The following is a 15,129-nucleotide window of genomic DNA, read 5'->3' on the forward strand; positions in this document are numbered from 1 at the left end:
TTACCAAGAAACAAATAATTCAGTTAACATTTTGGAATAAAAACTAAAATTTTGAAAGAATGAGCAAGAAGCTCCAAAATGTTTACTTTGTTAGGGCTTGATAGCAAAACTTTGCAAATTAGTTTGATAAAGTGATTTCTAAAAGTGAATTGTAACTGTATGAAAATACAGCTCTTTAAGAAAGTATATTCCCTTCAAATACGTATGTCCCATTAAATGAAGCCACACTGTAACTTGTACATAAAGTGCCATTATAAGCATTTTATTTGTATGCAAAAATAAAAAAACAAATAAACAAAAAAACAGTGACAATCTGATTTATCTCAGTAAGAGGGGGTGAAAGATTGTCATGGCAAATAAAACAAAATTCAATTAAATTGTTAGACACTAGTCATGTTACTGGGTCCAACTTTATGTCTACCTCTATGAAGTTTTACTGCAGGTTAACTTGGATATGACAATGAAGGACTAGAACGGGCAGAAGGTGAAGTGTTTCATTTCAAAATAAGACATGCACCATTGAAAAACATGTGATCTTTAGAAAATCATTTCATTTCAAACTATTGTAAATAACATAAAGCCCTTGGCTTCAAAAGTGAAAACATCATATTTGATAAGTTGCTTTTCCTTTAGATTTAGGATAAATAGGTGCTTTGGAATAAAGCTCCTGAAATGGCAACAAACTGCACAAACCCTCATAGATTCTTTTCAGAGCAACAAATATTATTTTATGTAAACAAGTTAAGGCCAATATTGTCATTACACAGACAATATATTTAGAGTATTAACAGTTTCTCTTCAGCTGATAGATCTGAAAGCTACAAAAAGTGGAATCTCTCATAAGGCTCATTTCACAATAATCATCTACAACACAAGTCTGACGAGACATGTGCTCACAACCAGCCTGTCACTTTTCACTTTTCTTTCTACATTTCCTTTTCCTATATTTCTCTCCCCCTCAGGCACACTTCGCTCCATCTGACGACTTCCCTTTGTGCAGCTCATCTCATAACCCCTCCTCAGACTGAATCCACACACATTTGAGCCCCCTGTTGACTGTTTAGTTGAAACAATTTGTGACATCCCCTCAGTGCTGTTTGGCAGGTTTAGGAAAAGAAGTTTAAGAAGAGGAGGAGCCCTGCATCAGCAGAGCTCCTGTGCTACAGAGGGCTGCTGTGATGGTGACCCTGTGGACCATTGTGGACTCTTAAATCAAAATATTACAAAGTATTGTCCCTTTTTTGTATCTTGTCAAAGTAATGCCATTTTAAAACTCTGTAATAAAGTATTATTTTATTATTATAGCTCTTTCTTAGGTGGGTGATGTTAAAGGAATAAAATATGTGTTTCTTCATATCAATATATAATGACTTCTACATCTTTTATCTCATTAGTAGTGACAGATTTAATTAAGATACTCTGTTGTTTTAACTTTTGACTGAACCACATATACTCATCAGCAGAATGACTTCACTGAACCAAGCCTCATTTTCATTGCTGGTTTCACTGATAAGTATTTCCCTAATAATCATTTTGTTTACAAAGTGTCAGAAAGTTTTTTTTTTTTTTTTGGTAGAGCTCAGGATTCAATATCTATTTATCTTTCTGTTTACCTTATTAAATATGAATCAAAGAATTTGAGTTTTTTGCATTTACATTTTTTAGAACCATTCATTCATTATTGGAAAACTAGTTTTTCGCCCTTCCACCTTACACAAAGTTTGGCTTTGGGATCTATCTTCGGGACAATTTAGATTTCATCAATAATTTAAATAACCAGTTTTTATTCTGCCATAACTTGGATGTTAGTGTGTAATTCTGATAAGTGTCTAAATGAAATAATATCTTCTATGAATAGCACTGTTCATTCTTTAAAGCAACCACCTAGAAGTGAATAACTTAAAAAATAATAGCTGAATGATGCTCTTAGATCTTCAATAAAAGGAAACTGAGTCAAACCTCCACTAGAGGGAGTGCTTGGCCTGGGTGTTGCATTGTTCTGTTGCATATAAAACTGTGTCGGCACAGCCTCTGTGCTAAGTGTAGGCTCAGTCTGTGCCACAAGTGTTTCGGGAAATGGTGAAATACAAAGTTGGCAATCTGTTTCTGACGTATAATACGCAAAAAAGTGACAAGAGAGAAGGACTGAAGTGGAGTCACGCTGAGGCAGGTTACGGCACACTTTGGTGAAAGTGAAGGATAGAGGATAAGGACAGAGAGTGAATCACAACGTGAAGGTAGAGACAGAAGCAAGAAGACACATCAGTGAACATCGGGACTGTAGCTGGAGGATCACTGAGGGAGACAGGCACATAAACACAGCATCTTTCAGAAAGCCTGAACTCCCATGACTTTGGAAACTTGAACGGTAAAAAGGAAAACAAAAATAAACGGATCGAAACCGACATTGAAAAATAGTCATATATATATATATATATGTATATATATATATATATATATATACACAAAAAAAACACAACAATAGCAGAAACAGAATAGTAACTCTTTGTAAGTCTTAACTGTGTTTCGAGTAAAGGACTGTGATTCTTTGATTCTCCCTGGAAAGTGTTTGCTTCCTTCATTGCTTTGCGTCTTATCAGAAAGAGTCCAGCAACGGTTGTGTAAACAGAACCCAAAAGAGGGGGAAAATACATCTGCAGAGTGCATCCATGTGATTGGCTGTGCACAACCCTACTTAATCTCCCGTTCATTCTGTGATTGGCCAGCTGGCCTTGTTGGAACAGTGATTGGCTGATTAAACCGTTAGCCATCACACCTCCATGTTTGGTGTGCCTCCACTTCCTCTGAGACGACCAATAGGAGTTCACAGTTCTTCCCTCGCAGCTGCTGGCGGAGAAACTTCCTGGGATGTGGTAAAGTAATGGCAAAAAAGACAGACACATGCTAGATGAGAAACTTTTTTGTCAAATCAACAGCGCAGCTTCTGCAGTGCACAATTTCATATGAGCAGTACATCCGTGTATTTGTGTCATTTGGGGCTGCTCCTGGATCAGGATTTTTTTAGATTAAAACACAGAAGGCCCTTAACGCATGACTACAGTATGTTAACATGAGGATTAGGATCAGCAGGATAACTCATGATTCGATACAGTACCCATGATACAGGCTGATAATAACAATAATATCATGATACAGGTACTCTGCGATAATTGGCAAACTGCAGGATAGTCATATAATAATGAATCACATGTCTGATTAACTTCATAAAAAATAACACTACAAGATAAAGTGTAGGATTAATGTGATTAGCATCATGAAGAGTCATAAAGTATTGATGCTGGGGGTCAAATTAGAGGGTAAAAACATCAGAGCAATGAATTATTTCTGAATTCACTTATCAATATTTGGTGCCAGGGGTATAATTGTACTGCATGAGTCAAGGATATGTTGTGAATCGATTTCCATATTATTACCCTTGGGAGTGACCGTCCTGCCAAGCAGCTGACACTGATATTAGCCAAAGACTTAGTCACACTGCACTTTAGTGAAGGAAGTTATACAACGCTGGAACAGCTTTTTATACTTGGGCAGTTTGGCCAAATTCAATAATTTTCAGCATGTGAGCAGAGAACAAAAGAGTCTCTGTTTACATCACCTACTATACTTCATCACATCAGTATCTAGATCAATTATTTACAGATAGACTCAGGTGGTTGAGTGTTCAGCCAGCCATGCTGTTACTTCTGCATTGCTTTCTAAACTTAAAGCTCTTGTGAAAACTTTTTAGTCAGTTATGAAAGAGGGAAATTAATACTGATGCCTCTTTATGATCTAATAAAAAGCTTCTTAACTGTTGACCTGTATCATGTCTTCCATATGTCTATTTATTGTATTATTTAACTACTATTTTTTTAATGTAAAAACTACCTCTGCTACTCACCACTGCACTTTTATCATATTATTTTAGCCTGTACATATTAGTCATGCCTATTTGTTGTTCTTTGTATTTATAGCTGATGTTATTGTTATTATTTTTATTTTATTTTTATTTGTATGCCTTATTCTTATACCTTGTACAAAGAGAGCACAGTTTACCTAGGTCAAATTCCTTGTGTGTTCAAGCATACCTGGCCAATAAAGCTGATTCTGGTTCTGATTCTGATTCTGATTCTGATGTCTTTATAGGAGCAGCACTACCCAAATAGTTGAATCAACACATTTCTTAAGACATGGCACGTTTTAGAAAATAATACAAGCTCAAAGTGATGACATCTACAGAAGTAATCATTGAGAGGCTTCATTTAACAGTGGACTTGAGTGATAATATGGTAATAAGGTATACAAAAATTAGAAAAGCATCAGTTTCATTATCGTCAAAAGTAGAACTGCTGCATAATACAAATAACATCCTAAGTTTATGGACGTGTCATCATCATGTGACAACTGCCAGTCAGAAGGGATAAAAGGAGTGAAAAAGTGGAGCACGACACATTGAGTAAGTTGGTCACTTAACCCTCCTGTTATGTTGCGGGTCAAATTGACCCTTTTTAAAGTCTATTTTAAGCAATACATGCCTTCCAAACCAGCTAAATGCAGCATAAAAATCTGGGCAGCATGTGACAGAAGAGGTGTCATGTTAATTTATCAACATCACTTCATAAGAATAAAAAAATTTAAATAAAATAAAATAAAATCTATGTCATGTAAAACGATTGTATTTATATTTAGGGCTTTGCAATGTACAAAAAAAAGTTTTAACATGAATTTTAATAAAAAACGAGTGAGTTATCCTCATTGAACCATGATCTGTGAGAATTAAAGAACACCAATGGATCAAATCTTGATATAAATGGTTAGTAATGGAGTTCAAAATTAGATCATAGGTCAAACTGACCCAGGAACATTATTGCTGTTCCAGAGAAATTAACATAACAGGAGGGTCAAAAGAAGTAAATCTTGACAATGCTGTGTGCAAGATTTGCATCAAGACAGAGAGAGATGGAAACACTTCAAATTTACGGGCCTATCTCAGGATCCGTGAGAATGCCGTAGAGCATCCCATCTGTCCAAATCTGTGAGCATGGTTTTCAGATTTGTGGGCACAGATTGAACTACGTACTTAATTTCTTTCTTTTTGTTTCAGTATTATGTCAACGGCATTTAAACTATATAAATGAATTATTTGGGAAGCTCCTCTGAATCCCCACGAAGTGATTTTTAATTATTCAATGTAAGACCCTGTACCCGAGGAAAATACGAGGGAGGTTTAGTGGCATCGAAATTTTCGATTTAGTCCAACTCTACTCATTAGTTATGAGTCAAACTCTTCTGATCGACTCTACTTTTCAACCTTTCTGCTTTCCTTGACAGAGCTGTAGTGATTCATGCTATCATGTCTGTTTAACTAGTGAACATATTCAAGGCTGTAAACAAACACTACTCTGGATTAAAGTGTTGGACCAGCAAACACAATCATCCTTAGATCACCACACATGGCAACGTTTCTCTGAAACACACAGCTACCGTCTGATCACGGCTGTCCCATCCACACCCACACAACACAGAGATAACACCATGCCCACCTGAGCTCATCCGGGTTGCCAATGGGTTGAGGGCTACGCAGCTTAGAGTCCAAGTTGTAGTAAACTCCCCCCACCTCTCTGACTCCTATCCAGTGCTGCCGTTTGAGCGGCAGCCGAAGAGGACCCCAGCGCAGGTTGGACGGCACATTCAGAATGAAGCCTGTCACGTTTGACAGCTCGATGCTGCAAACATCCCTGCAGGAGGAGGAGGAGAACAAACTTACTTTCATTTGCCAACATAAACAGATCTGTGAGTTTAACTTCACACCCTCAAATATTTTGTGTTTGAGCATTTAAATGCCTAAAGACTGATTCGATCAGTTATCAGTATAAAGAACATATTTGATTTGATGTTCTGTGAATTATGTGAACTGACTCTGATAAATATGCATATCTTTTCTTTTGAACAAAAGTACTTTGGAACAATAACTACTCATAATAGTGTGGGACAATAATTAAAGTGGCTTTACAAAAAGTCACTACCATGATAGGAAGTTGGCAACTTAACTCACATATGCTAAAGGCAATAGCTGTGGCATGCACAAATATATTACAAGACCTGCACTCTTGTGTCTCTCAGTATTGACACTTTAATCCTGTGGCGAGGTAGCCTCACACCCTATTTAAACTGTGCTACGACCACATTAAAGAAAAACATGTCTCACTATGACTCACCTGGCAAAAAGCACACAAGACGTACACACAAAAACTCTGACTTAACTTGTTAGTTTGTGAACAACCTTTCTGAAGCTTTGATATTGGTAATTTGGACATCCCTTTGTTCTTTAGACACAGAAGTGACCATATTTGGATGAAAGGGGGACACTCCTTGCTACAACTCGTTTTTTGGTCAACAAGTAGGCATAGAAGCAACCTGTCAGTCACATGCTCCCATACCACAAAGCAAAACATAAACTCATGAGGAAGGTGCTTATGAGGCAATTAATTAATTAAGAACATAGGCTGTATAAAAAGATGAATGACATGACATCACCTCTTAAGAAAAGCCAAAAATTGAAGAGCCTCCTTTTCTGCTTGGCCGCAGTATTGGTCATAAAGCCCAACCCAGGGTGATGACAGAAGGGACATGGCTCAACCTTAAAATCAAACTTCACATCATAAAGTCAATGACCCATGAGTGAGGCATTTGTTTCAAATCAAACTTGTATTGTAACCCTCTGCTGGCCATTGGAAAGAATACAGAATTTGTGGATTTCTGTATTTAGTTCTCTTTTGACACCAATGACCCTTTTCCACAACACAGTTCCAGCAATACTCCACTCAACTTGGCTCTACTCGACTCAACACTACTCGGTTTGGGTACCTTTTCCACCAGCCCGAGTACCGACTCACGGTGGGCGGGGTCGTCATAACACAGCTGCGCGAAACTGTGTTCACGTCATTTTGAGGGCGACACAAACACACAGGTTTGATTCCTGTGTTAGGCGTCACGCTCATGACTCTTCGGTGACGACATTCTCTGACCAATCAGTGGCCGGCAGACCGTCAACGTCACCTTTTAGTATCGGCTCAGCTCGCTTGGAACCAGAGCAGAGCAGGTACGAAAAACTGGTATCTGACACGAGGTACTGCGCCCGTGGAAACACAACACAAACCGAGTAGAGTTGAGTCAAGTCGAGTAGAGTTGGGCTAAGACGGGCCGGTGGAAAAGGGCCACAAGAGGCTACATTCACTTATTTTCAACAGATTAAGATCTGTAAGCATTTCTCCTTCTTGAAGAAATTCAACTTCTGCAGAGCTCAACATGTCAATGATATCATGACCTCAGCAAATAAATACTGAATTGCAAGTTTTAGCTGTACAGTTCAAGTTCCTATGCACTTTTTGATGTTTGGCCTTGATAAAAAAATAATTTAAAATAATAGATAACTTTTTTCTTCTTTCTCTGTGACCTAATTTCCTCACCTTGCTCTTATCCTATATACAATCATACTAGCTTAACTCATGGTAGCCACCAAACCAACACCTGTTAATTTGATTGTAGCTGATGGCTAGCTCAGGCTTCATGTTGGAGCCATGAAGGATTCAAGTGTTTATTGTATCTTAATTTTGAGGTTTAGGGTAGTTTATTGTTTGTATATTTTTGTGGCGTCATTTTTGTTGTTTGTTTATGATATTGTTTATTGTGGGGTCAGTCTAATTTTACGGGTCATGTGTTAGGGGCGGGGATATTGAGTTCATTTAGGCCACCTGTTTTCTTTTGTTTTGTTTTTTGTTTATGATAGCTATTTATCGCTTATGATCGCTATTCATCGCTTATGATGGCTTATGATAGCTATTCATTGCTTATGATCGCTATTTATTGCTTATGATCGCTTATTTTTCACTTATTTTCACTATTTTCTTTTCAGCACTTTATCATGAGTTGATTATCCTTTGTCGTTAATAAAAGGTTAAACTTACTTTATTGTGCAATAGTGGTTTTTGCTTTTAGCACGTCTGATACTTAAAGCTGGGGTTGGTAGTCTCGGGAAACAAGCATGAATTTGAATGTAGCATTTCCTCATGACTCCGTCTTGCTCCTCCAAAATGACCGCCCCCCCCCCCCCCCCCCCCGCTCACATGCACGAGCGCTGCTGACTTGCGACCATCTGATCATGACTGATTCAAAACTGGTCCTCACAATAACATTATCACAGTTAAAGTTAAAAACACTAACAAACATGACTGCTGTTAGTACCAAGCGGCAAACTCCGGTCTCAAACGATGAAGCCAATGCAGAAGTGATATAAACTGCAATACATCGAAAATCCGCTTGAGGCTGGCTGCAGAAACACCGGAAACCACATAGATATGAATGGGAAAAAGACGATCTTTGCAGCATTAATAAACATGTTTACAGCCTGGTTCAAAAAACGGCTTGGCCCTACAACGCTAATCTCTCTAATGGCACACACTGTACGGGGGGTGAATTTTTTTCTAACGTGACGGTTAAGAAGATATTATGATTATGAGTTTTGCCCAAATAAGGACATGACTGACGTGACTCCCGGTCGGGAACACACAGCCATTGGCTAAGAGACTCACACTACGTCACACTCTGCCTAGTTGAGTTCCGCATTACCAATATGGCTGCTGCCGTCGATTTGCTTCAAAACAGCTCTCAGGAATAGATGGGTGACGTCACGGATACTACGTCCATATTTTTTACAGTCTCTGGTTAGTAACGGTCATGCTAGCATTATCCAGTTGTCCTGGTGACACGATATCAGGAGAAAAGTTGTAACATATATATAATATAATATAATACTGTAACAGCTCTACTGTTTATTAAACGTGTTCAGTGTAGATGTTCTTAATTCCTACAGTGTTGACAATGACCGGTTATTAAAACTCAACGTGTTCACAAATTGGCTCGTCATCCCTACAGCGTCGGACGGACGTTACAATACATCTACATTTTCTGTAGGACTTACTAAATGTCATTCATTCTTCAGCTTGTCAGAGCCCCCATTGTGGGAGCTTTTTAGACTATGATCCGGACTACAGTCCTGAGCAAAGCACCTCATCAGGTCAGAGGGGACAGGCCCGAGGTCGAGCGAGAGGGGCAGTAAATAGAGTCAGAGGAAGCAGAGGCAGGGGATGGGGACTAGGAGGAGTGCACGCCGGGGAAATGTACGCGCAGGTGGCGGGCAGAACGGCAGGACGGGATTTTGGGACCCAAAAACGGTGATTGGTTGGTGTTTTCCCAGGTTTACTCCGGCTGTAGATATCAGCTTTTCTTCGCTCTTTTTTAGGAACACATTATGTAATGATTGCCATCGGGACATAAAGATAATTTTAACCAGTATGACAAAAAATGCATCTAAATCTGATTACCAACCCCAGCTTTAACAAGGCCCAACCTCAGCCTCTCAGCAGCTTTTGGCTCTTCGTAGTGGCTGTACTTCATTTAATCTTTTTTAACATTAAATGAAATTAGTAACAGAATTCTTCAAAAAATGAACACATATAAACCTGCATTATAAGAACCAACTACTATGACAGAAAAAATGTCTGAGAAAAGTTTCTTCAATGTGTATTTTTCTTTTGTTGTTTGACCCATGTTCCATCTGTTGTAATGAGGGAGCTGGCTTTATGACCTATACTGCAGTCAGTCACCAGAGGGAGCTTGACATTTTTTTGGCTCCACTTGAGGGGAGCTGTTGTGCCATCAATGTTTTCTATACAGTCTATGGTTTTTGAGATTCTGTCAGTCTTTTGTGATGTGTTTATTGAGCACGCTCATACGGTGTGTTTTTTTTTTACAAATAGAATATTAAACTAAATGAACACAAAAGCAAATCAACTGTAAAATACATAGAGACACACTGATGTTGAATAAAGGATCACGTGACATGACATGAAGCATTCACAAAGTTGCTGTTAGAAAACTGACTCTCAGACCTTGGAAAAGAAATTGAATACAACATACAGAAGAAAACAAAATATCCCAGCTCACAGCAACATTACAAACACATCTGAAACATGTGTCTCACACAGTTCCAGGAAACATCCAGTACTTAGTGGACGTGTCTTTATTTTGGCACTGTAAGGTTGAAGAGATAGTCTGTAAATTGTGCATGTAGTTTGAAGCTAAACTGAACATGTAAAATGTCAACAGTGTAACATGCATTAGATTAAATCCCCACTGTGTTTTATCAATGAACTTAAGAGAGAAGTATTGTTGTTTTTGTAGCTCTGATTTTGTTCCTGTTTTGGTCAAGACAGGGAACTATTTCAGATAACACCAACGTTTGGCTGATAAAAGCCCGTCTCTGGCTCCTGTTATTGACCTCAGTCATGTAAGACTAAGAGGGTAAGAGGAACGCTGATAAAACTGTCTCCTAGACTTTGTCAACTGATGAAACTGCTGAGTAATCACAGAGATCATTCAGAGCTCTGCTGATTAGCTGACAGAGGTGCAAAGGAGGACACAAGGGGCCGCTTAATAACATTTACCTTATGTGACATTCTGGGGTTTGAGTGGAGGCTTCTCTTTATTACCACAGCAAGCAAGTGTTTGTTTTTTGCTGTCAACATGCACATTCAAAGAAGATAAAACGTAGAAATAGGGAAAAAAATAAGACAAGTGTGGTGATGGCTTGGTCTGCCTGACCCTCATATCGATCATTTAGAGAAATGACTAACACAACAGACAAAGGTATACTGCAGCTACAACACATTGGTGTTCACAAGACCAAGAACAAATCTATACCTAATTAAACAATTATTAAATTCCTGCTTGTATGGGAGAAAATGGAAAAAGTAGTTTTCATCTCCACGTACCTTCTTTTATCCCACCATACTGCCTCAAACCCTCGGGTCTGCAGGGCAGCCATAATGACATTTACATCATAATTCCCATTTCCCAGCATGCTCTTCTTGTGAGGTGTCACCAGAGTGCTGGGAGAAAGCCTGCAACAAGTATTTCAATTTCACAGAGATTCACAAATGATCCTAAAACTTCTAATCCTAAATATTCATATAAATTGGTTAACGAGAAACTCACCTCTGGAATATCTCCTGCAGGGTGTCCCTACTGAAAGCTGTTCCGTCCTGGAAGACGTTATTGAGCGCGTGCAGAGCGCACAGCTCTCTCCGCTGCTTCTCGTGGTAAATGGCCGGAGGTGTCAGAGAGGGTTGGGGAGGCAACGGGGAGGTGAGGGAAGACGAGGAGGATGAGAGATCTTGCTGCTGCTGCTGTTGCTGAGAGTCCGTGGGATCCCTGTTCTTCCTCTCCTCCGCTCCCACCACCATCTCTCCTCCTCCACCCGCTCCACCTGCTCCTTTCTGCTTGCCGACCTTCCAGGGCATACAGCCCAGCTCTTGCAGGCTGCCTCTCCCCTTCCCCTTCCACTCACCAGCTGGATACGGAGCGCTTCCCATCCCTGGACGTTCACCACCAGCACCGCCACTGCCGCCGCCACCTCCTCCGGCTCCACCTCTACCTCCACAACTACTACGTTCGAAACGCTACATCAGCATCATGACAACCATTGCCATAGCAACCTCTCAGCCGCTTGGAGGAGAGGAGCTTGTGTGTGTGTCTGTGAATGGTTGAGAGGGAGGTGGGGGGTTGCGAAGTAAATGAGACCTGTGGCTTGTTTAACACAGCAACACCTGCTTTATCTAAAGGATAGATGAGACAAAAGGTGAACAGGAGGGAGCTGGTATAGAAAAGAAGCCAAAATAGAATTGGCAGCAAACAAAGACGCTGCAGATGCTCCAAAATTAAAGATTATTCCTCCACCAAACCACAGTGGTGGCATCAATCAAAGTACAGCTGCTCTCTGTGTGTTTCCACTTCCTCCATCTTTTGTGGGTTTCAGTGTGTTGACAGCTCTCTCCATCCAGTCATCAAGCCAACAACTCCATCACCAGCCTTTGACCATGACATCCACAGGGACAGACACAATGAAGCGTGCCTGAAAATCACCTGAAAGACAAAAAAAAACCCAATTTGAATCTCAAATCATGTTCACTGATTCCCACGTGAGACCAAAGTGTCATTAAATACTGCACATCTGAACAGCAGCCAAACAACTTTACACAACCTTAAGTTATGCTAACTCTCTGTCACTAGTGGTGATACATATCCTAGATAACACTGTTAGATGTTACAAACTCCTCTTTGTCAGCAGAGCCCAAAATAAGAAGGTAAACATTTGGACTGGATAGAGGAAGCAGGCTGCTCAGTTAGCTAGCAAATATCACAACAGCGCCACATTAAATACAAGACACACACATTAGACATCTTTAAATACATTCAAGGAGGATAGAAGCTGTTATACTCTAAAACAAAACACGTAAAGGTGCAACTTATCCATAAATGTAAGAGATATATCGTCTGTCTGCTCTACGTGACTCCCGTTTACGGCAAACACAACCACTATGCTTTCCTACCGTCCTGTAACTTCATTTTCTCAGGCTCAACACTTACCAGGCGGCTTCCTGGCCGTGGTGTCACGTTGTATCTACCATAAACCGGTATAAAAACTGAATTGTGTCTGTTCTTATGTCCAAAAGACTGTCCAGTCCTTTGTCTTTGCCAGTTTTTCCCTGATATAGCTCTCTCTGTCTCTCTCTCCGTCCGTGCAGATGCGGACATGCGCAGTAGCGGCTCCCTGGCTCCATATTGCTGTCACCGTTTGCGTCAGTAGACAGTGGAGCAGTGCCTCCCCTGAGACTGCGAAACACACTTTATTCTGACTAATCAAAAAATTTGGTTTACGACTTTTGGCTATGTGGCTGGTGTCATGTATTTAATATACCCATAATTTTTTTTCCATTCCATTTCATTTCTGAATGTTTAATGGTCATAGGTGCTGTAGCTAATGTAAAGCTGCTGTTGGAATGGTGTAAAAAACATTACTTTTTTGTCTGCTGGGTTTGGAGAAAGGTCATAATGCCCATCAGTACTCATCGATAAGTGGAGTAATTTGAGACTATTGTGAAATCTCTGCGTTTTCCAATGCCTTTGTATTAAGCAATGTTATTATTCCCCTCGTTCCCGTTATGACGGACCAATCATAGCTAATCTCCAATCCTCTGTCCTGATTGGTTAGGGGCGGCCCTTGCTACGTCCTCCGATTGGTTATGAGTCCAGCACTATCATGACTGCACACGCCGATCTGTGTTGGGGGCAAGCGGCAACCTCCGGTCTCAAAGTATGAAGCCCATGCTGAAGTGTCATAGACTGCAATTCATTGATAATCCGCTTGAGGCTGGCTGCAGAAACACCGGAAACCACATACACACCAATTCAAAAAAGACGATATTAACAGCATTAATAAACATGTTTACACCTGGTTGAGTTCCGCGTTTCCAATATGGCTGCCAACACTGATTGGCTTCAAAACAGTGCTCAGGAACAGATGGGTGACGTCACGGATACTACGTCCATTATTTATACAGCAAGAGGAATACAAGAAGAAATCTGGTTGGGATGGATAGTGTTGACATTTGAAGTCCCTCTCTCTGAACAGATGTTTACTCTGTGACTACCAACAGCAGCTTTAAATATATAAATATAGATGCCACAAATTGATTTTAGTAATGGGGACCCGACTGAGACTTGAATTCTGCTGGCTCGAGACGCGACTCAGCCTCAAGGTTCAGTGACTCGAGTAGGAGGCTGCAATGCATCATGTCCCTCTGCTGAACAGTTTTCTTCAGATCTACATGGAGCCTTTAAGCCCATTTTAGAACACTGTTTTTGGTTTTAAGCCTGCATATTATTGTTTGATCCACTGTCCCTACACTATTTGCTTTGCATGGAAGTCAAAGTTAGCAACTTCTACCAGGTTACTATCACCCAAAGAGACACATACAGTTCACCCCATAACAGAGCTCAAATAAGACTGAAAATTCAACTTTGATCAGTTGGCCGAGGACTCAGACTCCAAAATTGTCTGCTTGGAAAGAACGTAAGCGTAAAGAGTGATGTTAAGTTATAATTATGCTTCTTTTTTAATTCATAGCAAGCTAAACTGCAGTACATAACTCAGACCCCAATGTCAGAGATGAATACAGGTTAAAAAAAGAAGATTAAAAACAAGATAAGAACTGCCTCTACAATAAACCACAGACTAATATAATTACAACATTGTTGATAGTGCTCTCCAGACTCCTTTACTGAATCACTGTGATGTTGCATATAGGTCAATTGTTTATGTGGTTAAGTTGTAAATAGATACAGACGTTGTTCCTCTTCTTTGTTTTTTTTTCTGTTGTGATTTCTTCAAAACATAATGGTGAGTTAATAAACCTAATTGACCAGGACTCTAACTTGAGAGCAATATTTAGTTCCTCAAAAAGTCGCTATTTCCTGGGGAAAGTTCCTGTGGTCAAAAAGCACCTATACGGGCTATAAGGTCAGCAAGCATTATGCAAAGACATGTTATAATCTCTTTGACTCAGTGTTTCTGACATCTGTTGTGAAGTCAAGAAATAACCTTTGCTGCTTTGTACCAAATCCTGTAGATAGAAAGTTGAGAAACAGTCAGGTTCCACTCCTGTTGTTTAAGTCCTGTGTGTGGAGTGAGTTAAAACACAAGAACATCAATAACTGTTGATCGTTTTTACTCTTTACTCCTATTTATAACGCTGTTGTAATAAATGCATTATCACTCTTACTGTCATGCTGCTGTTGTTGATATCAGCACGGCTGTCATTGTCAGAGCAGCATATAGCCGGATCAAGTTCTTATATTTAGCTCACTCTCGTGTGACATGAAGTAAGAAAAGCAAGAAATGTGTGATTTTGGAAAACTTCTGCAGAACATTTTTTCATGTTACATGTTACATGACTTATTGCACACAAACAGCTCCCTCATCGGTATTTCTTGCATCACTACTCAGCTCAAATCAGAGTCAGCCAACACACTGTCAAATTTATCCTTAGGTTGCCTTTTTTGCTGTTTAGAGATTAGCATTGTGGCTAGTGTGCAGTAAAAGCAAAGAATGTGACCACAAATCCAACATATAACAGCATGTAGTTATCCTTAACCACATACTACATTGAATGGCAGTGATGGTGGTCATGAGGAACCAGTTTGGTGAGTTGAAGGTCTCTATTTTTTTGT

The 15,129-nt window shown here is 39.8% G+C and overlaps 1 protein-coding gene across 1 annotated transcript; it reads right to left on the minus strand.

Annotated features, from left to right (window-relative positions):
- Positions 1–241: 241 nt before the first annotated feature.
- josd1 (Josephin domain containing 1) lies at positions 242–12,649 on the minus strand. Its single transcript, XM_034708475.1, has 5 exons — positions 12,487–12,649; positions 11,056–11,982; positions 10,833–10,961; positions 5,544–5,738; positions 242–2,863 (listed from the first exon to the last, which is right to left on the minus strand). Exons 2-5 carry the CDS (start codon positions 11,430–11,432, stop codon positions 2,764–2,766), a joined length of 801 nt encoding a protein of 266 aa, XP_034564366.1. The 5' UTR covers positions 11,433–11,982; positions 12,487–12,649; the 3' UTR covers positions 242–2,763.
- Positions 12,650–15,129: the final 2,480 nt, after the last annotated feature.

The sequence above is a fragment of the Notolabrus celidotus genome, chromosome 18, assembly GCF_009762535.1.
Source record: "Notolabrus celidotus isolate fNotCel1 chromosome 18, fNotCel1.pri, whole genome shotgun sequence".
Taxonomy (NCBI): domain Eukaryota; kingdom Metazoa; phylum Chordata; class Actinopteri; order Labriformes; family Labridae; genus Notolabrus; species Notolabrus celidotus.

Bases quoted from the DNA above. Each gene is read 5' to 3' on its own strand.
- josd1 (XM_034708475.1), bottom strand. From the start codon at position 11,432: ATGGGAAGCGCTCCGTATCCAGCTGGTGAGTGGAAGGGGAAGGGGAGA. The intron at 5,739-10,832 runs GTACGTGGAGAT...CTCCTCCTGCAG, and splicing joins GTATGGTGGGATAAAAGAAG to GGATGTTTGCAGCATCGAGC. The intron at 2,864-5,543 runs GTGGGCATGGTG...ACCACATCCCAG, and splicing joins GGCAACCCGGATGAGCTCAG to GAAGTTTCTCCGCCAGCAGC.